This window comes from Miniopterus natalensis, chromosome 14 (genome assembly GCF_054644295.1).
Source record: "Miniopterus natalensis isolate mMinNat1 chromosome 14, mMinNat1.hap1, whole genome shotgun sequence".
NCBI lineage: Eukaryota > Metazoa > Chordata > Mammalia > Chiroptera > Miniopteridae > Miniopterus > Miniopterus natalensis.
Window position 1 is genome coordinate 20,083,658 of NC_142094.1, and position 26,103 is coordinate 20,109,760.

At 40.1% G+C, this 26,103-nt stretch overlaps 1 protein-coding gene across 3 annotated transcripts; it reads left to right on the forward strand.

The window, feature by feature from the left end:
- The first annotated feature begins 232 nt into the window (after positions 1–232).
- Positions 233–24,203, forward strand: ANXA7 (annexin A7). 3 transcript variants are annotated; one of them, XM_087824344.1, is made up of 14 exons: positions 233–281; positions 5,496–5,550; positions 7,520–7,724; positions 8,523–8,624; positions 9,198–9,262; positions 9,945–10,010; positions 14,395–14,497; positions 14,709–14,803; positions 18,091–18,204; positions 18,436–18,606; positions 20,834–21,004; positions 21,082–21,157; positions 22,092–22,204; positions 23,772–24,203. In XM_087824344.1, exons 2-14 carry the CDS (start codon positions 5,497–5,499, stop codon positions 23,892–23,894), a joined length of 1,458 nt encoding a protein of 485 aa, XP_087680470.1. In that variant the 5' UTR covers positions 233–281; position 5,496; the 3' UTR covers positions 23,895–24,203. The 3 variants fall into 3 exon arrangements, with proteins under 3 accessions (XP_087680470.1, XP_087680469.1, XP_016079592.2); XM_087824343.1 differs by lacking the exon at positions 9,945–10,010; XM_016224106.2 differs by lacking the exons at positions 233–281; positions 9,945–10,010 and adding an exon at positions 844–970.
- Positions 24,204–26,103: the final 1,900 nt, after the last annotated feature.

Genomic DNA, 26,103 nt, shown 5'->3' on the forward strand with positions numbered 1-26,103 from the left:
CGGGGCGCGGCCCGGGGCTGGGGAAATGCGGCGGAACCGGTTCGCCCACCGAGGGGAACGGCTCTTCCCGCAGGTGGAGCAGCGGGGCGGGAACGCGGGACGGCGGGAGCCGGGGTCCCCCCGCCGGGCGCCGCCCCTCCCGCCCCAGGGGCGTTCCCAGCCGCCGCGCGGCGCTAACGGGCTCGCGCGGCCGCCCCCCGCGCCCCGCCCTCCCCGGGCCCGCCCCCGGCTCCATTTTGCCTCCGACTGGGTTGGGCTGTGACGCTGCTCCCCGGTGTCAGGTGAGGAACGGCGCCCCCTGCCCTGGCCGCCCCTCGTCGCCCCCGTCGGGGAGACGGCGGCCCCGCGGGTGGCCCCGCGCCAGGGGGCGGTGCAGGGGCCCGCGGGCCTCCCGGGGGGCGGGCGACTCGAGGGGCGCGCCCCCGACCCCCCGCTGCCCGGCGGGGCGCCCTGGGCTGGGAGAGGCGAGGCGGGGGCCCGGCGGGAACGGGGAGCGCCGCTCGCTGGGCGCGGAGCGGAGGGAGCGGGACGCCGGGCGCGTGGGCAGGTGGCCCGCAGGTGGAGGGGCCGAGGCGGGGCCGCCCCGCAGAAGCGCCCTCGGGCGGGGAAGGCTGAGCGGGGCGGCCGGCGGGCAGCGCGCGGAGAAGCCGAGCCTGGCTGGTGACGAGACTTCCCGGTGACACAGCAGATTTAGGGAAACTTGGGAAATCCGTACCGCACTTGTTTAGCAAACACAGTGCGAAAGCCTGAAATTGCCCCCTGGCCCGAGGTTCGTAGTTGTGGGGTCAGCGTTCCCGATTCGGTCCCGCGCCGCAGCCGCACACACGTGCGGTTACCGGCTGGTCCCGTCGAGCGCGCCCCGCACCGCGGGAGATGGCGGGTGGGCACCGCACCGCCAGCCGCGGAAGGCAGCGCCTGCTTTTGCCAGCTGAGCGGGAGCCGATCTGGTAAAGCGATCTGCCCTCGTCAGGTAATGAGCGTAGCGAGCCGCCGGGCCGGCGGGCTGCGGCGGGGCGTCTGCGGTTGGGCGTCATCACCCACCCTTCCCTTTCCTATTTCTTTCGTAAACTTAGGAAACTTCCTTCAGTAGACACCGATGGACGTTTGGGTTGTTTTTAAACCCTTCTCTGTTCAGTTCATAAACAGCTGCCTCTTGTTCCTGGGCCTCCTGCCACCTCTGAGACTCCCACGGGGACCCACCCCTTTCACAGCTGACTCACTGGGTGGGGATGGTTTGGAGAACCAGGAATGATTTTCTAGGCTTTTAAAAAGTAGTTGCTGGGGAAGGATGTTTAAAAAGAAAAGCCCGGGTTCCCCGCTGTGGCCGCCTTAGGCCCTGGGCAACGTTGAGTAATTCTTTGAGTTACCCTGGGGTTTGTTTAAGCTTTTTACTAAAAGCTTTTGAAATCTACCTTTTGAATAGATGATACTGGGCCCAATTCCAAAAGAGTGAAAGGCGCGCGGGAAAGTTAGTGTCCATCTCATTGTCCCCCAGCTTCCCTGCCCCGAGGCAGCCCCTGTTTTTCTGCTTCCTTGAGAGGACTTTCAGGGGTATTCTCTACATATTGAAGGAAGTAAATGTGTTTTTTCCACATCTGGTTGCAAATGACCTATGTAGTTTTCCACTCCTCCCCCCATGACTTAGAGATGATTTCATAGATATGTAAAAAAAGTAGCTGCTCATTTTTAGTAACTGCGTAACACTCCATTGTACCGCTATCCATAATCTATTTAACCTGTCCCTCATTGGTGGACTTTTAGATTGTTTTAACCCTTTTCTGTTACCAGTAGTGCTGTAATCAATAGTCGTGCACATACATGTGTTGCATTTGTGCAAGTATTTCTAGAAGATACATTTCTGGAAATGGAATTGCTGCATTCTAGTCCTTTATATAATTACATTTTTTTAAAAATGAACCCAAATTCACTTTCTTAAAATTGCATTAAGTTTTCTCATGTGAAGATAGTCTTTATTTTCATTCTGGTTTCAAACTTTATTGACGTAATTCCTCTAGGCCCTTAAAGGTAAGATTTAATAAATGTAGAAATATGCTTTGTCACTGGAACAATTCCTGAGATTTAGAAATTTAATTGCTTATGTAGTCTTTGGTACGGTAACGACTTGTTGCCTTTAAAATAATTATTCTTGTCATAAATTATTTCTGATTTTCCCCCTTTTCTTTCGACCGTGATGTCTTCTGCTGTTGGCCCATCTGACTGTTTTCAGATGTTGTCCCTTTACTCCTTATACCGACCAGGCTTAGAGGAGAAGGGAGCCCAAAACGTTGTAGTTTGTTCCTGTTTTTACATCCAGGCCTTTGGATACCAAATAACTGTTTTAGAACTAACTGGATCAATTTTCTTAATATCTTATTATCTTTCTTATGAGCATAACTTTGATTCAATATATGTCCATTCATTCTCAGTTTAGCAAGTTTTTAGCTTCTATCCTGTGCTTATGTCATAAGGGACACTATAATAACTTAAATTTATTATCTCATTTTCCTATATTGTGTACTCAAAAGACAGGATACTTACTCCCCCGTCTTTCTATCAGCACCTAGGACAGTGTGTGTTACTGTCCTGGGATCGTGGGTTTTCATAAATTTTGATTTGGATTTGTTTGGGGTCTTGATATAAAAATAATACAAATCCTTTACAGGCATATTGGGGAGAAGAGTCAAAACACATTGAAAAAATTAGGAAATTAGATGGTAGATACAGAAATGCCAAAATATTCTGGTACCAAAATATGACTCTCAGACCAGCATCATTAGCATCATCTGGAAGCTTAGTTAGAAATGCAGACTCTCAGGCTCCATCTCAGAACTACTAAATCAGACTCCTCAGATGATTCACATACTGCGAATATTTACGTTTAAGAAGTACTATTTTACCTAGTGCATTGTTCAAAGAAGGGAGAGAAGATTTGAGCTGGTTGAGGGAGGAGAGGTGAGTGAGCTCAGGCTTGAGGGCCAGATCAGTTAAAGGCAACAGTGGCTTACGCAAGACATGTTGAGAGTGGTTCACGCGGTAGAGATTTCACACTGGGAGTTAGGTGTTGGTAAGAGATAAATTGAATAGATAAATTGGAATCAGTAGTAAAGAGACCTGACTGTCAGGCCGATGACTTTTCATTTGATACTCCAGCAGTAGTCATTGAGTTTTGACCTGGAAAGTAATATGCTGAAAGAGCAGCATTTTAGGCAAGTTCACCTAGTAATGGTGCCCAGGAAAATTGGAAGCGTGAGAGTATAAGCAAGGACATAAATGAATAAGTAATTTTAGTAAAATAGGCACCAGGCGATGAAAACCTGGTGTAAGGCTATGGCCACGAGAATAGAAAGGACTGGAAGAATGGGAGAGGCATTTCAAAGGAAGAAGAGAAAAATAGTATTGGGTTACCTACTATCCTGGAGTAATAGGTAATTTAAGTAGTGGTACTGTTGACAGATATGGGATAATAAGAGTGACCTGGTGGGGAATAATGAGTATTTAATTCCACGTGAAAGCCACCTAACTGGCTTCTATTTATTAATTTTTTTAAACAAGTAACTTATTAAGCATCCACTGTGCATCAGGGTGTCCAGAAAAATGGAAGACCTGTTTTCTTTTTTTTCAATTACAGTTGACATACATTGTATTCAGTTCAGGTGTACAAATAGAGATTAGACATTTATATAACTTACAAACTGATCCCTTGGTTATTACCCAGCTGATACCATACAGTTACTACAATATTGTTGACTATATTTCCTATGCTGTACTTTACATCCCCATGACCATTTTTTAAATTGAATTTATTGGGGTGACATTGGTTTGCAAAACCATACAGGTTCATGTGACTATTGGCATCTGTATGTCCTCTTTGGAGAAGTGTCTATTCAGGCCCTTTGCCCATTTTTTAATTGGATTGTTTATCTTCCTGGTGTTGAGTTGTATAATCGGCCTGTTCTCATTCTGCTTGATGATAGTCCATCTTACAATTATACCCCACTTCTAGCCTTGCACAGGGCATTGTTTTACTTTCCTGGGGTTGAGGGGGATCTCAGAAAAGGAACAATGGCCTCTGCCAGCACTTCTGTCTGGGAGAAAGCTGCCTCCTCCCACTCAGCTCTTAACCTGAAGCTGAACAATCCAGTTCCTCCCTGTATGGTGCCTTTGAAGCTGCTTCCCCAGCCTTGGAGCTCAGAGGGAGTGAGTCCTAGTGAGTCCGTGTGCGGGCCCTTTAAGAGGAACTGCCTGCATTCCCGCAGCCCTTCCTCTCTCTCAGCCTCAATCCCCACTGGTTTTTACAGCCAGAAGTTATGTGGATTTCTCTGCCTGGCACTGGAACCCTGGGCTGGAGGGCCTGGTGTGGGGCTGGGATACCTTGCTCAGGAGTGACCTCTGCAGCCAAGAAATCCCTCCACATTTTTATCCGACACCTGGGTGTGCGACTGGCCTGGTCTGCGTCTCCACCCCTCCTGCCAACCAGTTTTGATGTGGCTTCTTTAAATCCTTAGTTGTAGGACTTCCATTCAGCTAGATTTCAGGCGGTTCTGAATGATGGTGGTTTTGTAGTTTAGTTGTAATTGTCATGTGGTTGTGGGAGAAGGTGAGTACTGTGTTTACCTACACTGCCACCTTGCCTGGAAGTCCAGACAATTGGAAATTTTAACACTGACACATTGATGATATTATGGTTCGATTTTTAAAACAGCCCTGTTAATAAGGTATGTTTTTAGAGATGTATGAAGTATGTATAGATTAAAAGGATAGAATGTCTGGGGTTTACTTCAAAACAGTCCAATAAACTGGTTGGGAGTAAGAGAGAATATTGAAAAAATTTGGCCATGAATTGGTAATTATTGCAGCTGGGTGATGATTGTGTGGGCTTTCTTATATATTATTTTTACTTTTTAATAAGTGAAATTTTCCAAAATCAGAAGTTTATAAAAATAAAGGCAGGGTTTAGTCCAGGTGTGTATGACTATAGAATGTTAACTCTTAGCCATGATAGCATTGTTTCATTGTTTCCCATAATGTGGTTATATCCTACATAAGAGGATTTCTGTGACATGTGGAAAGTATTTTAATATTTATATATTCATCTTAATATTACCTTCTCTTTGTGGCAAGAAAACTATTTCATGGTTTCCATTTATGGAAGTAATATAAAGCAACTTTAAAAATAGATTTAAGTGAAAAATGAATTGACTTAAAGGAAAATATTCCATAAATAATAGTACCGGTAATATTCAGTTATGACAAAAATTGTATTGTATAGGAGAAGGAAGTTGGAACATTTGTTCTGCTATACTGACTCTATTGGTACCAATGATAAAATGAAAACACGTGTATCAGCTTTGCTTTTATCCCTAATATCCACATTTGAATGCGAGCCAGATTCTTTTGAAAGAAGGTATATTTTGTATAAGACCCTATGACAATATATATCTTCAGAGGCCTTCATCCTTATAAGAAATTACAAAGGACATTTTTTATTGTTACAGAATGTCATATCCAGGCTATCCTCCCACAGGCTACCCACCTTTCCCTGGATATCCTGTAAGTATTGCCACTTATACTAAAATAGCTTAAATTCTTGGAGCAGATGTTGTGTAGGACTAGCCCATGACAGATCTTACACATAGGCTAGAGAAGGGGTCATAAACTCAAGTGCCCAGTAGAAGAGTGAAGGTAGGTGTTGGAGGTAACTAGAGAGTGCTTGCATCACCTGTGGAAGCCAGCCGCTACTCAGCTTTAGTCTGATAGGACCATGCAGGGAGGCAGACCCAATGATGCTAAATACTACCATTTCTTTCTTTCTTTTTTTTTTTTTTTTTTTAATATCTTTATTGATCTCAGAGAGAGGAAAGGAGAAGGAGAGAGAGATAGAAACATCAATGATGAGAGAGTGATTGGTCAAGCCCGCAACCTGGGCATGTGCCCCGACCAGGAATCGAACCCCGATCGCCTGGATCCTAGGTCGACACTCAACCGCTGAGCCACGCCTGGCCGGGCAAGATACTCCCGTTTCTTCAAGTAAAGCAGGAAATCTGGATTTTGTTCCAGTTGTCCCAATATGTAAAATTGGGAACTTAATTTTTTTCCTTTCAGCTCCATTCCTCTGGTGCAGCTGCCTCTCTCACGTGGCTCTCCACCAAGAAATTATTTTAAATGTTAAATGTTTTTGGAGTCAATAAAACTTGTAAGCTAAATTCATCCCATGAGTCACTGGTTTTTAACCTTTGTGCCAAAAGGTTTAAAATAATTAAGAAGGGCTTGACTCAGAGATAACAAATTGCAGTGGATTTGAGCGCCCTCGATTTGTTGCGACTTTTAGTGTTTGGAGTACATTTTATAAATGTGCTGTCAAGTTCTGCCTCGTTGATGTCTGTACTATAAGGACTAAACTTACAGCTGAAGCATAAGTGAGAATCATGTATTTCAATTTTATACTCCTAAGCATGTAGGGCTTCTTTCTGACTGAGAGAATAGAAAGAGGGCCCTACAGATTAATGACAGTGTGCATCCTTATGTAAAGTGAATCTATATCTGGATTTATCATAGGAAAGATGAGGATTACGAATATGCTTCCAGGTGCCTATGTAGGAAACTGGACCCTGGTGACTACTTTAGTCAGTGTAGGCTAATTGCTGAAATACACAACCCAAACATCCCAATGACTTAACACAGTAAAAACTCATTTCTTCCTCCCTTCAGCTCCTGGAAGTCGGTGGGGGTGGGGCTTGGGGGTGGGGAGAAGGTTTTGTTCCAGGTAGTCTTTCAGGTTCCCAAGCTCCTTCCCGGTATTGGCTCTGCATCTAGCACCTTGAGATCCTCCACTGGACCCTCTGCTGGCGGATGAAGGGAGAGAGAGGAAGGCAGAGTAGAGGACGGGCAAGAGGAGTGGGGGCCAGACTGGAAGTGGTGTATATTGCTCTGTCCGCATTCACCCACCAGTATTTGGTCATATGGTCCTACTTAACTGCAAGGGGGCCTGGGAAATACAGCCTGACTTTGTGGAGAGGGGAGGAAGTTTAGTGAACACGTGACAATCTCTGCTGCACTTGGACATTGTCTGGTCTGAACCATGTGCAAAATTTCACACCCCATGTGTGACTCAGGTCACCTTTTTTTCTCTCTATTGTGTAACAGGTCCAAGTGTGTTACAGAACTATCAGTTTCCTTAGGGTAGAGGGGTGGATCTTTCTCATATTTCTAGGTGCTAGGAAATTGAAAGAACTAATGAGTTTTGTTAGTTGTTCCTGAACGTTTGGAAGGACCCTGGTTCTTACTCCCAAATAGAGAAACAGACCCCTGGCAACGGTAGAAGTAAATTTTCAACTGAGTTCTGACAGACAAGCGTCCTGAAAAATTAGTGTAAGATACCAAGACTTCTAATGGGGCTTTTAATATGGACAAGAAAAAGCTAGGCCTTCACACAGTCATTTCTGTTTGCTCTTTTTTTTTTTTAAATGGGTCCTATTTCTTTATGATCACATTCATTTGAAAATATTTTCTGGTTTTTCAGCCTGGGGGTCAGGAGTCATCTTTCCCCCCTCCGGGTCAGTATCCTTATCCTAGCGGCTTTCCTCCAATGGGAGGCGGTGCCTACCCAGCAGCGCCAAGTAGTGGCTACCCAGGAGCTGGAGGCTACCCTGCCCCCGGAGGCTATCCAGTCCCCGGGGGCTATCCCGGCGCCCCGCAGCCAGGGGGAGCTCCGTCCTACCCCGGAGGTGAGTTATGGGCCAGCGACTCAGCCCACAGCCCTCGCCCTGCCCTCTTCATTCCTGCTTGTGTTGTGTGAGGTCAGAGTAGCTCGTAGCCTGCTTTCTGCCTTAGACAGCAAGGGCACAGCTGGCAACACAGAAGGGTAAACATTCTCGGGGGCCCTAAAAACTGGGGACAAGCTCAAAAATTGTGTTGGGAAAGGAATTGGAAGAAATCGCATAGTAATAAAAGACCCATATAGAGCATTTTGGTTATTTGTAATCTTAAGAAGTGATAAAGGTGTTTCTTTTTGGTGTTTTTTCCCTAATCCTCACCACCAGAGGAGATATTTTTACTGATTTGAGAGAGAGAGAGAGAGAACCATCGATCGGTTGCCTCCTGCCCCGCCTGGGGACAGGGGATTGAACCTGCAACCTAGGTATGTGCCCTGACTGGGAATCAAACAGGCAACCTTTTGGGATGATGCTCCAACTGAGCCACACCGGCCAGGGCAGATTAAGGCATTTCAATTAGCGTGATTGTGACCTTTAGGATATCTTTGTCCAAAGGTAAAAAACAAAACAAAACAAAAAACTTAGCATTTTTATACTGTAAGTTAGTAAAGCAAATGAATGAAGTAAAAAATTTAAATATATTTTTTAATGGGGAAGGAGTTAGTGAGAAGTTGAATTTAGACCAAAAGGGACCAAAAGCATTAATAGCACATTTCTCCCCCCACTGTAAATAGTAGATATTTTTCTAAAGTTTTCTGTTTGATCATGAGAACTGTCACTAGAGTTTATTCTTTTCTCTGGTTCCTCCAGGCCACGGGTTTGGAGCCCCAGCAGGTGGAGCTGGCTTTGGAGGCTATCCACAGCCACCCTCGCAGTCTTACGGAGGTGGCCCAACACAGGTCCCACTACCCGGTATGTACCACTGTCCAGAGAAACAGTAGCATGGTATTTTCAATTTTTCAAGTGCCGTTGAAAAAACGTAGTTTCTGTTTGGGAGAGATGTCAGCAGATGTTTATGCTAAGTACCTCTGTAAATAATTTTAAATACATGGTTTCATGATGTGTATTAATTTGATGAAAAATATAACTAGTAAGATCGAAATAAGGACCCACTTTTTCAGTTACAAAAAATAATGCCCCAAAGCCAAAAAGCAAAAAACCTTCAGGAGCCTCTCTACTCACTCCTGTACCACAAATGAAATACCCCCAGAGCTATGTCCTTACATCTTTTCCAGGTGGAATCAGAATTTAATCTGGTTTAAGTGTTTTTAAAAAAGTATTATTTGTTAGGATATTATATAGGACATGGAATATTTTTTTAAAGTTCTTATGACCAAAGTTTGTTTTAGGTTTAGTAAGTTATACCAAAAAATTAACCTAATGATTAACATAATGTGAATGTTCTTATATATTTCCATATTCATAATAACCAATGCTGTTTTGAAAAATTAGATCATAAAAGACTTGTTTGCTGTATGTATGTAGGTGGCTTTCCTGGAGGACAGATGCCTTCTCAGTATCCTGGAGGACAAGCTCCTTACTCTAGTCAGGTATTTTTGCTCCTATCTTATAAATTTAGTCGGGGTAATTGGATAGTGCCAAAGAAGAGCACTGCTCCTTTGCCACAGTAGAGGTTTCCATGAAGCAGATGAAATGGTCTATAACAGCGATTTTCAACCATGTACCACAAGAATTTTGAGAACATGCAGTACCTGACTATTTAGTCAGAGACAATGACCTCTTTTCTCTTGGATTGTCAAATAAAAACACAATAGCCGTCTGGTGTGATGAATCAAAATTATACCTATTTATTTTTTGTCAGATCAGCAAAAAATATAGTATATTTTTTGGTGTGCCCCAGAATTTTAGTAATTAGTTTGTGTGTTACACGAAATGAAAAAGGTTGAAAACCACTTGTCTGTAACATCACTTAAGACTTTAAACTTTGCTTTTGATAGACTCCATGCTCTCTGGTTTATCTGCTTTAAGTAGTATCCGGATGACTTTGATAAGACAAACACTCCAGCCAACTCACAGGTGCTGATACTTACAACTTTTTCATAGACATTCACTTGGGCTCTTTGCATGGGTTTGGTTCTTTTTTCCCTTCCTTCACTGTCAGTTATAAATATGGACTTGGGCGACGGGGGTGATTGGTATTTCTGGCAGTGTTTTATGAAGTGGGGTTTTGTCTTCCATTTTTACCTTTGTAACTCTCCACTCTCCTTTCAGATCAATACAGAATCCTTTCCTTCCTATCCTGTTTTCTCTCCTGTTTCTTTGGATTATAGCAGTGAAGTGAGTAAGGTTTTCTGCTGTTCATTAATTACTAGGTTCCCTACATATGCCTTCATTTGTTTCTGATTTCTTGTGTATTTGTCTCTCACCACTTCCTGAGAGCTCAACTGTATCTGGTAGTATACCTTTATGTCCCTGTAGTGCTTGGCAGGGCTTTAAACATGGTAGCCAATTAATTGTCTGTTGAATTGATTTCTCAATAGCCCCAGAAGGTCTCCTATATGTCAAATTTTGCCGCATCTCTGTATAGCTCCTTGTTTTAATATTAACTTTTATTCTTTAATTGCCTTGTTAATTCTTTATATCTTATGCAAGTTACTAGGAACATAAGCAATGTACTTGTATGCTTACCTTTATCTTGATTTTCTTATTTATTTATATGTTTATTGATTTGAGAGAGAGAGAGGAAGGGAGAAAGAGAGAGAGAAAGAGAAACATCAGTGTAAGAGAGAAACATCGATAGGTTGCCTCTCCTACGTGCCCCAGCCAGGGATCAAACCTGCAACCTAGGTATGTGCCCTGGCTGGAAATTGAACCCACGACCTTTTGGTGTATGGGAAGATGCTCCAACCAACTAAGCCACCCGGCCAGGGCAATTTTATTTATTGTTACACTGTCTGTTCATAAAGATCTAGGATTTTCAAGTTTTTTTAAAGGCTGGGAGAGGGATTGCAGTGCTAGAAGAAAAATACCTTAGCCATTTTCTGGCCTACTTTCCTGATTTGAGGAATTTGAGCTGCAGAGAGATTAAGAAACTTGTCCAGGGCCACACAGTTACTGAAAGACAAAGCTGAGACCAGGTCCTAGCTGTCTGACTCTGAGACTAGTGGTCTCCCGGTTACACAATGCTGCTTTGCTGATACAGCAAATGATATTCCTCCAAAGCATGTAGTAAATTGTTTTCAATCCTTCTATTGTTGAAGTTGTTAGTCATATTATGAATCTGTAACTATTTTAATCATTCATTATGACAATTTTTAAATTTTAGTTGACGTATGCATATAATTTTAGAGACATTTTATGACTGAATAGAAAAGATTTTTAAAACAAAACACTAAAAGTGAAACACACAACTTATTTTGTGTAACAATTACCACCTTAAGATAGAGCTAAAACTAGTAGATGGAAGTTAACAGAGTGGTATGTTCAGAAGAGCTTCTAGATGGAAGTGGAATAGGTTACCTTGTGAGGGGTGAGTTCCCTGTCACTGAAAATCCTGCGGTAGAGGTTGTAGGGGGTGTGTGTGTGAAGATGTAAAGAAATTTTCTGTCTTGGTTGGGCAGTTGGGCTAGGTAACCTCTTTTGATTGACCCAATTCTAATTTTATGGCAGTTTTTCAGCAGGAATATTAGAATCAAATGGGTATCGAAGGTTGGAACTTTTGGTGGCAGATAGTGTGGACTTAATGTGCTGAGAAATCTCCCTTCCCTAGAGTTTTGATCTCAACAGCATGGACCCTGATTTCTTTGAACTTAATATAATGCCTGAAGGATGATAGTATTTCTGATGAAGATTCACTTCAAATTGGACTGTCAACAAAGAATAAACAAAACCAGTTTTCTTAGAGATTCAAAATAGAATAGTTTTTTGTTCTTAAAAAAAGAATGGGCTGACAGAAAACGAGAATCATCAAACAGTAATTGATGAGGGTCAATTTCTTTTACTGTCTAGTCCAATATATTATAAAAAGGCTTCTCCCCTACTTACGATTTTAGTGACAATGATTACATCAAAGGAAACTTTTGTCGTTTCTTGATACATTAACACTCATGTAAAGGCAATATGTTGAAAAAAATTATATTTGGATATTTCCTACAAGTAGGACAATTTTAGTTTTTCCTTAAAACCACTGTACAAACAGTTTTTGTTAGTTTTCTACTTACATTCCTGGCTTAGAAACTAGTGAACGATTGTTTGGTAAAGTGTATTGGTAGAATGTTGATGTAAGAGTGTAAATGAGTGGGAAGAATTATTGACCGTAAAAATGTTTGGTGAATGGTGGTCTGATCCACTTCTCCTAATTTACTTTGCCCCCACAGGTACTGGCACATTGCTGTATTCAGTGGGTGTAAGCCTGAATACAGCTCCAGTTTCCTAAAAAGCAGTTGAATCATTTTATAATTGAAATGATGTTGACTGCATGGTTAAATGATATTTTAGAGATATTTGGTTAAATAAAATATATTATTAAAATTGAATTTAAAAAATTATGGTAGAATATCATCTTGCTTCATTCCATCCCTCTTAAGCTTTGGTTTGAATATTTTAAGAAAACTGTTGAGCCCTGGCCAGTTTGGCTCAGTGGTTAGAGTGTCAGCCCACAGACTGAAGGGTCTTGGGTTCGATTCCTGTCAAGGGCACATATCTCAGCTGCAGGTTTGATTCCTGGCCCCGGTTAGGGCAAGTGCAGGAGGAAACCAATCAATGTCTCTCTCACATCAATGTTTCTGTTTCTCTCTCCCTTCCATTCTCTCTGGAAAGCAATGGAAAATATCTTTGGGTGAGGATTCAAAGAAAACTATTGAATTGTTTCAAAGCTTTGCATTTTAAAATTTTTTTTACTTTTAATTTTGAAGTAATTTCAGACTTACAAAAGAATTGCAAAAAATGTACACACAGAATTCCTGTATACCCTTTACTCAGATTCTTCAAATGTTAATTTTGTACATAAACACAGTACAGGGGTCAAAATCAGTAAATTACACTGATATAATTCTGTTATCCACCCTGTAGACCTTACTCATGTTTCACCAGTTGCCCCTGTAGTGCCCTTCTCTGGTTCAGAATCAAATCCAGGGTGAGATATTGCCTTTGTTGTCATGTCCCTTAAATTTCCTTTAATATGAAACAATCTTTATTTAGTCCTGTTGTTCATGACCTTGACACTTTCAAAGAGTTATTTTGTAGCACATTCCTTAATTTGGGTTTGTCTGATATTTCCTCATGATTAAATTCAGGTTATGCCACTTGGGCAGGAATAAGCACAGAAATGATGATGTGTCCGCTCTGCATCCCATCAGGAGGCTCTTATTGTTGACTTACTCTGTTCCTGCTGATAATTGATTTTGATCAAACTTTTACCCACTGATTTGAACATCCTTTGATGATTCTTGCCTGAAACAATTATTACTGTGTTATTGTTATGTGGTAATTTTTAAAAATTTCCTCATAGATTTCTATTTAAAAAATATAGTCTCCATTTTGCTTTCTGGTTTATTTCCTTGTAAAATCTATGAAGAATATTTTACCTCCTGGAATCTCTAATCATCACTTTCATTTTGTGCCTATTTATTTATTTATTTATTTTAGGAGAAGTTTAAGTAACAGTGGCAAGGTTTATTAAAGCAAAAAACAAAAGTACACTCGTGGATAATAAACCTCTAGCCTTAGCACTAAACTGAAAAAATAAAAATAAAAAAAGAAAGTACACTCTCAGAGAGAGAGAGGGCAGGCTAGAGAAAGCAGCTGCCTTTTTTGCTTTTCTTAATACACAGTGTTTTATTTCGTGTCTAATAATCAGGGCTCATAGAGGAAATGAAGAGATACTAACAAAATGATATTGCTTATTTAAAACCTCATTAGGCTACTCATGTTCCACTTTACTAAAGCCTTTATTATACTCTTGCCTTTAAATCAAACCCTGCCACTTACCTCACACTATCCAGGAGTCATCTCGTTTTCTCCTGTTCTATCAAGAAGGAACTCAGGTGCAATTCGACGTTTCTCAGTCTTCTCCTTACAGCAGGATGCAGGGACTTACTGCATAGCCCCTCCTCATTCTCGATCCCTGGCATCATCCTTCACTCCCCTCCTTGCCTCTGAACATATCCCGCATCCCAAGGAATTCCAAGGAATACCAAGTGGGATTCAAGGCCCAGGAGGATGGTGATTAATTTCAGCAGCTTCACTAGTCTCCTGAAAGTTTAGTGTCTGTCTTTTGGCAGGAGGGAGAGATGTCTTTCCTGCCTGTTTCGGAATGAGCCCTGATAACAGTCGCTCATATCCTTGTCCTAAAACACAAACACTGGCCTCTTTGCTGCACAGTTTTGACCAGGGAAGTCTTGTTGTTGTCAGCAGAAAGTCCTGACTTGGATTTTGATTTTGATTTTTTGAATTTTTTATGAGTTTATTTGAGCCAAACTGAGGACATGTGTCAGGGAGCAAGATTTCAAATGCTCCTTGGATTTTTATTTTTAATTTGTATTTTTTTACTGAAGATGGCGAACATTTTTTTCATATTCTTTTTCCCCCATTTTTATTGAGATATAATTGACATACAATACTGTATTCGTTTTAGGTGCACAGCATGATGATTGGGTATATGTATGTATTGTGAAATCATTGCCACAGTATCTGACTTGGGTTTTATGCCTCTTGTTCTCAGCCTGCTGCGATGACTCAGGGAACTCAAGGAACAATTCGACCGGCTGCCAACTTTGATGCTATAAAAGATGCAGAAATTCTTCGTAAAGCAATGAAGGGTTTTGGTAAGGAAAACAGATTTTTGTCTTATTTATAACAAGTTTAAGTGATTAAAGTAAAAATAGGCTTGATATCATAAACTAAATTTATGTATCAGCCTGTGTGCACATACCTCAATTTAATCTGGCACCAGGTACCTTGTAAGCATCTAAGAGATGTCTCAAGGAGGATCCAGCGCAGACTTTATCCTTACTGAAACATGTATGATTCTTTCAGGGACAGACGAACAGGCAATTGTGGACGTTGTGGCCAACCGTTCCAACGACCAAAGGCAAAAAATTAAAGCAGCTTTTAAGACCATGTACGGAAAGGTATGCTTTTTTTAAATTTTTTTATTGAGTGAGCATGAAGTAACCTGTAGAGCTTGCATCCAGAGACCCCAGGGGTGGTGTATTTGTTATTTTTTTCTCTTAAAAGCCTTTCTAATTCTAGAGTAGTCCTTGATCTTGTCAACATACCTTATACTGTGTCTGGTGTGTGGTAGATGTTCAGTAGAAAGTAGATTATGACCACAATCATGATCAATAGCTTGGTTCTCAGTCTTCTCCTTGGAGTGGGATTCAAGGACTTATATAGCCCCTGCTTATTCTTTTTTTTTTTTTAATATATTTTTACTGATTTCAGAGAGAGTAAGGGCGAGAGAAACATCAATGATGAGAGAGAGTCATTGATCGGCAGCCTCCTGCATGCCCCCCCTGGGGATCGAGCCCACAACCCAGGCATGTGCCCCAACTAGGAATCGAACCGCGATCTCCTGGATCCTAGGTTGATGCTTAACCGCTGAGCCACACCGGCTGGGCCCCCCTGCTTATTCTTGGTCCTTGACTTCATCTTCCACTTCTTTCCCTCCCTTAAACATATCCTTTATTTATGATTGTGTGAGACTTCTTGCCATTCTCTGCACACACCGTGACATTTGATACTTCTGTGCTTGGTGCGTGGTGTTCTCTTGGCCTAGGACGCCTTTTTCTCTTTTTTTGCACTGCAAACAACTTCTCCGGGATTTGGCTTAAATTAGCTACTCTGTGCTCTGTGCAGTTTCTCTCTGCTCTGGGCAGAATTTAGCTGCTTCTCCCACTGTGGTCCCATAGCACTTTGTAAAACCTCAGGCAAACCATGCCATTCATATTCATCTTTGTATTTATAGCACCAAGTACAGGAACAATAACAAATACCCACTTAATAAATATTTGTTGAATGGATGATCTGTGACTAAACCTAGCAAGATTCTGTGGCTAAAAAGTGCCATCGTTTGTCAGCTATAAAGGGAAAGCATTCATTTGCTGTCTACCTTGGAATCCTAAAAATGTCCTAACATCCTGTGGATCCAGTTTACTTTTCTCACAATGGGAGGGGAGCTCCGGTGGTTGGTCCAACCTTGCCTGTTCTATCTGCCATTCTCTGCCCAGCCCATACCCACATCTTTAGTCTTAAGGCTGATTAAACAACACAAATTCTGTATTTCCTTAGGGCTTAACATCAGACTCACTTCTCATAAAGTGTATTTCATATTATGAATTTTAGTTCATAGTCTGTGCTATGCCATTCTGAATTTTCTCATATATCACTTTAGAATTAAATTCATGGCCTATTTTCCTTATCCCCAGCCATCTTTTCTCTTAAATTCCTATTAATCACTAAAAATACTCTTCTTCTAGGCTACCGTGGTCTTCTCTGATTCCGGTTCTTTATCAGCTGGTCAGTCAGTGAATATTTATTCAGTGTCTACTATATGCCAGGCACTGCTTTGTTCTAGCAACTGGTTATTGACTATGTCTTATTGACCTCATCTGTAAAAGGGCTTTTTAAAAATGTGTCTTCTACTTAATGTTTTAAAATAATTTTTGTATTTTTCAATTATAGTTGACATACAATATTTTATTAGTTGCAGATGTACACAGTGATTAGACATTTATACAACTTATGAAGTGATCACCCTGATAAATCTAGTACCCGTCTGACACCCTACATAGTTATTACAATATTATTAACTATATTCCCTATGCTATACTTTATATCCCCAGGACTGTTTTGTAACTTCTTAATTTGTACTTCTTTTTTTCTTTTAATATGTTTTTATTTATTTATTGTTTTAGAAAGGAATTTTTTTTTTAATAGGTCTTTATTGATTTCAGAGAGAGGAAGGGAGAGGGAGAGAGAGAGAAATATCAATGATGAGAGAGTCATTGATCGGCTGCCTCCTGCACGCCCCCCACTGGGGATCGAGCCTGCAACCCGGGCATGTGCCCTGACCAGGAACTGAACCGGTGACCTCTTGGTTCATGGGTTGACACTCAACCACTGAGCCACACCCGGATGGGCTTCATTTGCACTTCTTAATCCCTTCCACTTTTTCATCCACTTCCATTGCCACCACTGAAGTCCAAGCCTTCATTACTTCTTACCTAGATATTCTAGTAGCCTAAATGTTCTCATCTATAGCCTCTTTGTCATCATAGCCCACCCTGCCTGTTGTTGCCACGTTAGTGCTGTTTTCTTGCGTACATGTTTCCAGTGGCTCCTCTAGCATGCAGAATCAAATTCACATTCTTCAACTTGGTGTTCGAGGTAATAATAATCCAAGCATATAGTTACAACTTTGACTTACTAATCTGTGAAAACATTGCCCTCTGACAAAATTGGTTGTCTTATTGTTCCATTGAACTAGCTTTGCTCATTCTTGCCCCTATACTAGTAATTCTCAGTCTCAGCTGATTATCATAATCTCCTCTAGAACTTAAAAACACACAGAGGAGCATCTGAGATCTTGCTCCCTGACATGTTGTTACTTTGGCTCAAATAGACTCCTATAAAAATTGAAAAAAACACACCCACATGCAGAATCTCTGAATAGTCCTCCTTAACATCAATGTTTTATGGTTTTTGTTTTTAAGAAAAATTCCACAGATTATTTTAATGCATAGCCTAGGCTAGGAACCACTTTTCTGTCCCATGTTTGTTTTTCCTTCTTGCCTGAAATACTTTTCTTCTTCTCTTTGCCTGCTAATTTATACACACTCTTTAAGATCTGGACTAAAAGCTTTCTCTGCATCCTGTAGCCTTTAACTTTTTCTGTTTCATCTTTTTCTGTATTTCTGTGCTGCTTACACATCTGGGGCTGGAGTACAGGCTGCCTTATGTTATCTCCTTTTAGACGTTCACCTTATGTTCCAAATAAGAACACCATCGCTTCTTGGCCTTTTGGCTAAGATCAAGTGCAAATAAGAACACCATGATGAGGATTTCTACTCCCTCACAGAACAAGAACAGTTTCTTATACTAATAAATATCTGTTTATCATTTGGTTCATCTGAATTGTTCTTTGTTTCATGTGTCTCTTGTTTTGGTACCTGATATAGTGATGGAACTTCAGTAAGAATTTATTTAAGTTTTTATTGATAGAATGAATAAAATACATCTACTTGAGTGTAATAATTTTGAATGTATATATTGACTTATTTCTTAGTATATAATATTCAGATTTTAAACTTAGGTTTTCATAAAGCAATTCAATTCCATTTTCTGTATTTTTCTTTAAAAATTTAAGCAACAAAATTTGGAGAGCACATATACTTAGTTTGTACTTGTAATTAAACAGGATTTAATCAAGGACCTCAAATCAGAGTTAAGTGGAAACATGGAAGAACTGATCCTTGCCCTGTTCATGCCAACTACATATTATGATGCCTGGAGTTTACGGAATGCAATGAAGGTACTGTATGCCATTTATTTTGAATATTTTATTCTATTTCGAAAAATCCCACAAATTGTGGCAGTTCTGAATTTACAGTGACAGCTAAATCATATATTCTTTCATATCTCTGAATATATAGAGCTTTCCAGGTCTGGAGACCAAAAATATTTGATGGAACAGTAAGATTTAATAACTTTCAGAGATTTTGTTTTTCTCTTGTATAATTCTCCCTTTTGTTATTTCACATAGGGAGCAGGAACTCAGGAACGTGTATTGATTGAAATTTTATGCACAAGAACTAATCAGGAAATCCAAGAAATTGTCAGATGTTATCAGTCAGAATTTGGACGAGACCTTGAAAAGGACATTAGGTCAGATACATCAGGGCATTTTGAACGTTTACTTGTTTCCATGTGCCAGGTGAGTATAGCATGAATGTTTGTGTGAGGGTGGAGGGAACATTCTTTGCTGCCTGTTGCCAATGAGGATTCTTTATTTCTTTTAATATTTAGCCCCCTTGGAATCTTGCCACCTTTAAGAGGGACAACACAGAACCCAGTGTACAAATTTCTTTGTAGTCACTATTGATATTTATTTCTGTAGATGTGGCTTTTGAAAGGAATCAGAAATTAAGCTCTTTAAGGTTGTATGGAATCAGAAATCAACTTGAAACTATGTCTCAGCATGAGATGAATCGGTACTCTTAAACTTAGCATTTTACTACCAGTTAAGTTGTACCATCAACTACAGATACGCAGGAGTGCCATGGAACTGCTGTATGGGTCTGAACAGTGTGAGGAGAGCCAGAAATGCAGAAAAGTGTTCAGGATTCACAGAACTATCGCAATTGGCACCTTCCGTATTCTGATTCCCAAGATGTGCTGGAGAGGTGACAGAAAATTCCTCAAATAGGGTATTTGGAGTGATATTATAAACACCCTTAGAATGAGATGATAAGAGTTTATTTGAAAGAGATGATGCAAAAGACTAGCACACTGACTCAATATCAGCAGTTACTGGCTATCCTGTTAGTGCACAGTGTTGGACAGTCTTGAGGGATCTAGACGTAGAGGAGAGGCTCTTCAGAGCAAGGGAAGTAGTTGCAGAAAAAGTAACAAGCAAGAGCCAGTGGATGTGGAAGTGAGAAAAGAATGCGAATGAGTGGGAGGAAGTTGAATTTGCTTACAACAGAATAAACAGTGTGAGCTGGGGAGTAGGTTAGCATTTAAAAAGAAGAAGAAAACAAACAGGAACAGATTTAACACTAAAAAATGATTATATATGAGGTGTGGAGTGTCTTTCTACAGGGTTCAAGGCCCAGCATTTTATAAAGTAACGGGATCTGTGCGAGGGAGTGAGCAGAGGAATGGCTTCCTAGGAAAATGGGCCCGTGCGTACGTGTTTGAATCTAAAGGCGATAGTGTGGGAAGTTTTTCCTGAACATCTCTTCCTGTGCTGGATTCAGCCATCCGCTTAGAATGTGCTTCTACATATTCCTTGTGCCCAGGGTTCTTCACAAGACGGTTTCTCGCCTTTAGGGAACACCTCTCCATTTTGTTCTTCAGAAAGACACCGAGACTCTGGAGGACAGCCTTTCCTTTGTTTGGGTTTGTGGTTCCGTTTTTGAGAGAAACCAACTGCCCATCTAAGCTTTACTCTACTCAGGCTCAGAGCTTCCTCTCTCCTTTCTTCCCTCCTGTCCCAGGGGAGAGTTTGGGGTACAGATCGGCACAGTCTAGCAGAACCTGAGTTATTTATACCTTCTTCTAAAAAGCTCATGCATCATTTTTATTTATACATTCATAATAAATACTTATGTATTAAGATTTCATTTGGATAAAGGAAAGGAAGTTCATGAAGCCTCCGTATTATATGTTCCCTCCCTTGACTTAAATTCCTGGAGGGCAGAGACCTTGTTCCTGTCATGTAGCACATCCTGTTGGTTATGTTTCTCTGGAGAACTCTAACATAGCCTGGCACAAAGCAAGTACTCCATACCTTTAGGCTGCATTAATGAATGCAAAGTGGAATTGAGTATAATGCATGTTGATCTTAAATCTGAGCTAAGGAGAATAATAATTTCTTCATTTAAGTGGTAGTTTATATCTACAGTAGAGACATTTTGTGTGTGTGTGTGTGTAAATCATATATATGTGTATATAATCTTTTATGGAAACCTTTTCTGGTTTAATTTAGTGCTCAAAGCCCTGAAAACCTCTCATTTTAACATAACCTCATTAAATCATGATCATATATTCTAAAATTCAAAGTTGGCAGTGCAATAAAGTACTAGTTACACTAGTGTATTCCTTTGGAAATGAAAGCTATGTGTGACAGACTTTATGCATTAATCTTTTTGTTAAAAGAAATTTTAAAAAATTGATTTGAGAGAAACATTGATGTGAGAGAGAAACATCAATCGGCTGCCTCCCACACATGCTCTGACTGGGATCGTACCCTAACCTGGGCTGTGTGCCCTGACCGGGAATGGAACCCTCCACTTTTTGGTGAACAGGATGATGCTCCAGCCAACTGAGGGGCTATGCATTAATCTTTAATAAATTGTCCATAAGTGACCAGATTGGAAAGAAAATTTTTAATAGAACTTGTATCACTTCTTTCCAATTCCTGCCTTCCTTTTTTGCAGGGAAACCGTGATGAGAACCAGAATGTTAACCACCAGTTGGCTCAGGAAGATGCTCAGCGTCTCTATCAAGCTGGTGAGGGGAGGCTGGGGACAGATGAATCTTGCTTTAACATGATTCTTGCCACAAGAAGCTTTCCTCAGCTGAAAGCTACCATGGAGGCTTATTCCAGGGTGAGTTTTTCTTTTGAAGATCTGGCTTCTGTTTTAAGGTGTGAAAATATTTTAACCTCTATACTCTTTGTTTGCAGGTGGCTAATCGAGATTTGTTAAGCAGTGTTGGTCGTGAGTTTTCTGGAAATGTTGAGAGCGGTTTGAAGGCCATCTGTAAGACATTTTTGTTTTGCTTTGTTTTGTTTATAAATGAGTGAGGCTTTGAATAGTTGTTCAGTTGTTCCTATTAAGTGATGATGATTAATATAGTCTCCCTAGAATCTGCTGAAGCAGAGGCTGAACCAATCTTAGCATAATGCATTTCCCTATGAGTGGTTGGTGGCATGATCAGTTAGGGTTGTTTCGGAATTATTATTTTGTTTTAAATATATCTTTATTGATTTCAGAGAGAGGAAGCGAGAGGGAGAGAGAAACACCAATGATGAGAGTTATTGATTAGCTGCCTCCTGCATGCCCCTCACTGGGGATTGAGCCAGCAACCTGGGCATGTGCCCTGACCAGGAATTGAACCGTAATCTTCTGGATCGTAGTTTGGTGCTCAACCGCTGAGCCACTCCGGCTGGGCCGGAATGGTTTGATGTTTATTCTATATGCCCTTCTTAAGGACTATGCAAGAATATATGATAGCCGTGGCCAAGTAGCTCAGTTGGTTAGAGCATCACCCTGATAAGTCAAAGTTGTGAGTTCAGTCCCCGGTTAGGGCATATACAAGAATCAGTCAATGAAGGCATCAATAAGTGGAATAACAAATTGATCTTTCTTCTCCGCCCCACCTTTCCTTTCCCCTCTCTCTAAAAATCAGTCAATAAAAATTTAAAAAAATATATATATATTCATATATATATACACATATATATGTATATATATATATAAAAATTTGGGGGGCCAGAGGGAATCTTTTAGAATTGAAAGCAGCCTGTTTAGTGCATCTAGAAAGAAAGGTGGATGCTGAGAAAAATCAAAGGGGGAGAACATTTCTAACCCACTTCAGGTGTCTGAGGTGATTTCATGGGAAATGCTGGAAGGCCGGCTAGAGGTGCAGATGAACCTGGAGGGGGACAGGTTTCTGACGCCGCTCTCATTGCAGTGCAGTGCGCCCTGAGCCGCCCCGCCTTCTTTGCTGAGAGGCTCTACTATTCTATGAAAGGCGCCGGCACAGATGACTCCACCCTGGTCAGGATCGTGGTTACGCGCAGTGAGGTGAGGCTTTCTCTTTTTGTCTGACTTCATTTTGAATTTTGATTTCTTAAAAGTTCCTCAGTTGGTTGTCAGTCCCTCAGGAGTGAGGGGCCGCAGCAGCTGCCTTGTGGCTGCGGGGGTTCGTGTGAAGCTCTGTCCGCTCCCCACGCCCTGAGGGCCTTGCTTTAGCGGAACAGCCGGCGGTGCTCCCTGAGAAGGCCTGCGGAGAGGAGAGGACTAGCGGAAGACAAGTTGCAAGATGTTTTTTAGTTTTTATTTTGCTTATGTAAAAAACTGTATGAAAGACCTACATAATAGATTAATCTTATTGGATATGAAAAATTCCTGAAATTTAGCATACCTTGTTAAACATAGAACAATTTTAAAAAGTTTATCTTTGTCTCTTTACCTAAATAGAGCTTCAAATGTTTTCCTTCCTTTGATTTTTAAATATTTATTGGATTTTTTTTTATTGAAAGAAAACACACATATACAACTAAATTATACTAAAAAAGGTAAATTATTTTTAAAAAGACAACCAGAATAGGGTGTTTTAAAAAAGCTTTTTGTGTATTTGTTCTTAGACTTCAATTTTCCATGCAAGTTTTTTGTTTTTTTTTAATTGCAATAAACTATATATAACATAAAACTTATCATTTTGACCATTTTTGAATTCAGTTCTGTGGCATTAAGCACATTCATGTTGTGCAGCCATCAACACCAAAACTTTTTCACCTGAAAATGCCCACTCATTAAGCAATAATTCACCATTCTCTCTCCCCAACCCCTTGCAACTGCCACTCTACTTTCTGGCCCTGTGTATTTGATGACTCTAGGTACCGCATGTAAGTGGAAGCATACAGTATTTGTCTTGTTGTGACTGGTTTTTTCACTTAGGATAACATCTTCAAGGTTCATCCCATGTTGTATCTTGTGTCAGAATTTCCTTTTTAAGACTGAGTAATATTTTATTGTATGTATATCCCACCTTTTTTTTTTTATCCATTCATCTATCAGTGGACCCTTGGGTTGCTTCCACCTTTGGCTGTTGTGAACAGTGCTGCTTTGAGCACGGGTTTACAGATATTAGTCTGAGTCCCTGCTTTTCACTTTTGTGTATAAACCCAGAAGTGGAATTGCTGTATCATATGGCAATTTTATTTTATTGTTTTAAAGAATCACTATACCATTTTCCACAGTGGCTGCACCATTTTACAGTCCTACCAGCAGTCCACAAGGATTCCGATTCATATCCTTGCCAACCCACACCTGTTATTTTCTGTGTTTTTCATAATAGCCATCTTATCAAATGGTTTTTAAATGACTAATACTATTGGAATAATAGATTAGACTTGTACCATTCTTATCTAGTGTTTTCACAGAACAGTGAATCTGAATCAGACCTTTATTGGGTGATACTAGCACTAGTATGAGTGCTAGCTGTAAAACATCAGTCTTTTGGTGGTGTTTTCCCTCTGCTTTGATTATAATTAGGATCTTTTCACTATCAAAGAATAATTCTAAGAAATACCAGTTTTCTTTTGATAGATTTTTTCCTAACATTAAAAATATCATCTTTTGCATGCAGATTGACCTTGTACAAATAAAACAGATATTCTGTCAGATGTATCAGAAGACCCTGGGCACAATGATTGCAAGTGACACAAGCGGAGATTACCGAAGGCTTCTTCTAGCCATCGTGGGCCAGTAGGAGGGATTTTTTTTTAAATGAATGAAGTTATTCGAAGCTTACCCTTTAAAGCAGTGACTGACCTGCATGCAGCAATATCAGCCATCAATGTAACCAAAAGAGCTTTTTATTAAAGACTGTGTCAGGGCTGTGCTTGGTTTGCACATGTGGTTATTGCCTTAATTCCAATGTTATTTTTTCTCTATATACAATCAATGTAAAGCCATAATCATAATGTAGTATAAATGGAATGTTTGTAAAGCATACTTTTCTCACTGCTCTTATTCTAATCAGGATACCAAATTGAATAAAAATCACAACAATCTCTAATTTTGTGTAATAATATTGAATTTTTAAAAAGGTTGCTAAAAATCCTGCCTGCTAACGTTCTACTAGGTCCATTGGACAGTTAGAATTGGTGGTATTTCAAAACTGTATTACTTTTAAAAAATTTAGCTCTTTTAACCTAGACTAATTTACATCTTATTTTATATAAATTGGTATTATGTACTCATAAACACCTGTACACATAGAAAATAGATTAGTATTGCCTGTAGCAACTTTTAAAAATGGGAGTAGGTGTTATATGCATAAAATACATAGCCTACATTTATGTCTACTAAAACTCCCTAAATACCTTTATTGGCCCCTGATTTTAAATATATATATATTTATGAAAGACTTTAAAATTAGTTGCAATTTAATTATAATTCAAGACAGTGAAGCTTAACACATAAGAGGTACTCAATTAATGAGGCTTAAAGCATCTCCATGGCAGAATCGATGCTACTCTGGAGAAGTTAGTCAGGAACTTGAGTATTGGTGGTAGAGCAGGGTGATTTCAAAACCCATTGGTTTATCCTCAGTACCGAGCAATTACTTACTGAGTATGTTGAGCATTACAATAAATAGGGAAAATACAAAGGAAGTTTGTAATCTAGTGGGGATTCTAAACAAAAATTAGGATCCAAAAAAATTGTAAATGTTAGATTATAAATTCTGCTAAGGATAAGAACCCTATTTGTTCTTTGTGCATCTTCAGCACAAAGCAGATGTTTAAATTTGATGAATGATTGTGCTAAAAATTGAAGGGAAGAATAGTAAATATCAAGTAAAATTCAGTGTACATTTGTTTTTTGTAAGTACTAAGGAGCATACAAGGTAGTGTAAGACACAACCTTACTCTAGAGAGAGACTTAGGTTTAATTGCAATATGAGGCAAAGGCAACATACATGGGTAGAAGGATAATAGGCTAAGATAGATTTAATTGCTTTTAAAAAGTTTCATTGAAAAAGTTTGCTTTTGATCTATGTTTTGAAAATGTAACAGCGATGAGATATGGTAAAGATGAGAAAGGAGGGTAAGGTATTAAAGAAAAGATGAGCAATAGATTTTTAAACTTGAGCTATAATTCATATACCATTCACCCTTTTAAACTGTACAATTCAGTACTTTTTAGCATAATTACAAATTTGTGCAGGCATTACCACCATTTTTGAGCATTTTATCACCTATAAAGAAACTTTATACCCATGAGTAATCACTCCCCATTCCCTCGCCTCCTGTCTAGCTCATGGCAATCACTAATCTATACTCTGTCTCTCTGGATTTGCCTGTTTTGGGCTTTTCATATGAATGAAATCATACAATAGGTGGTCTTTGGTGTCTGGCTCCTTTCAATTAGCATACTGTTTTTAAGACCTGTCTGTTGGAGCATGAATCAATATGTCATCTATTTAAAGGCTGAATAATCCATTATTGATACACATTTTGTTTGTGCATTCATTAATTGATGGACATCTGGGTTTTCACCTTTTGGTTATTCTGGATAATACTGCTATGAACATTCTTGTACAAATTTTTGTGTAGATACGTTTTCAGTTCTCTTGGCTGTGGAACTAGGAATTGCTGGATCATATGATATCTTCATGTTTAACTTTTTGAGGATCTGCCAAACTTCCCCAAAGCAGTAGCATCTACCAGCAGCTATGAGGTTTCTAATTTCTCTTAATCCTCACCAGCACTATCCTTTTCGGTCTGATTATAGCCATCCTAGTGGATGTGAAGGGGCATCTCATTGTGGTTTTGATTGGCATTTCCCTAGTGACTCATGAGATATTTCCTTGTGTTTACCGGCCATTTGCGTATCTTCTTTGGGAAAGTTTTTAGATTGGGTTGTCTTTTTATTGTTGAGTGGTAGGGTTATTTATATATTCTGGATAGTAGACC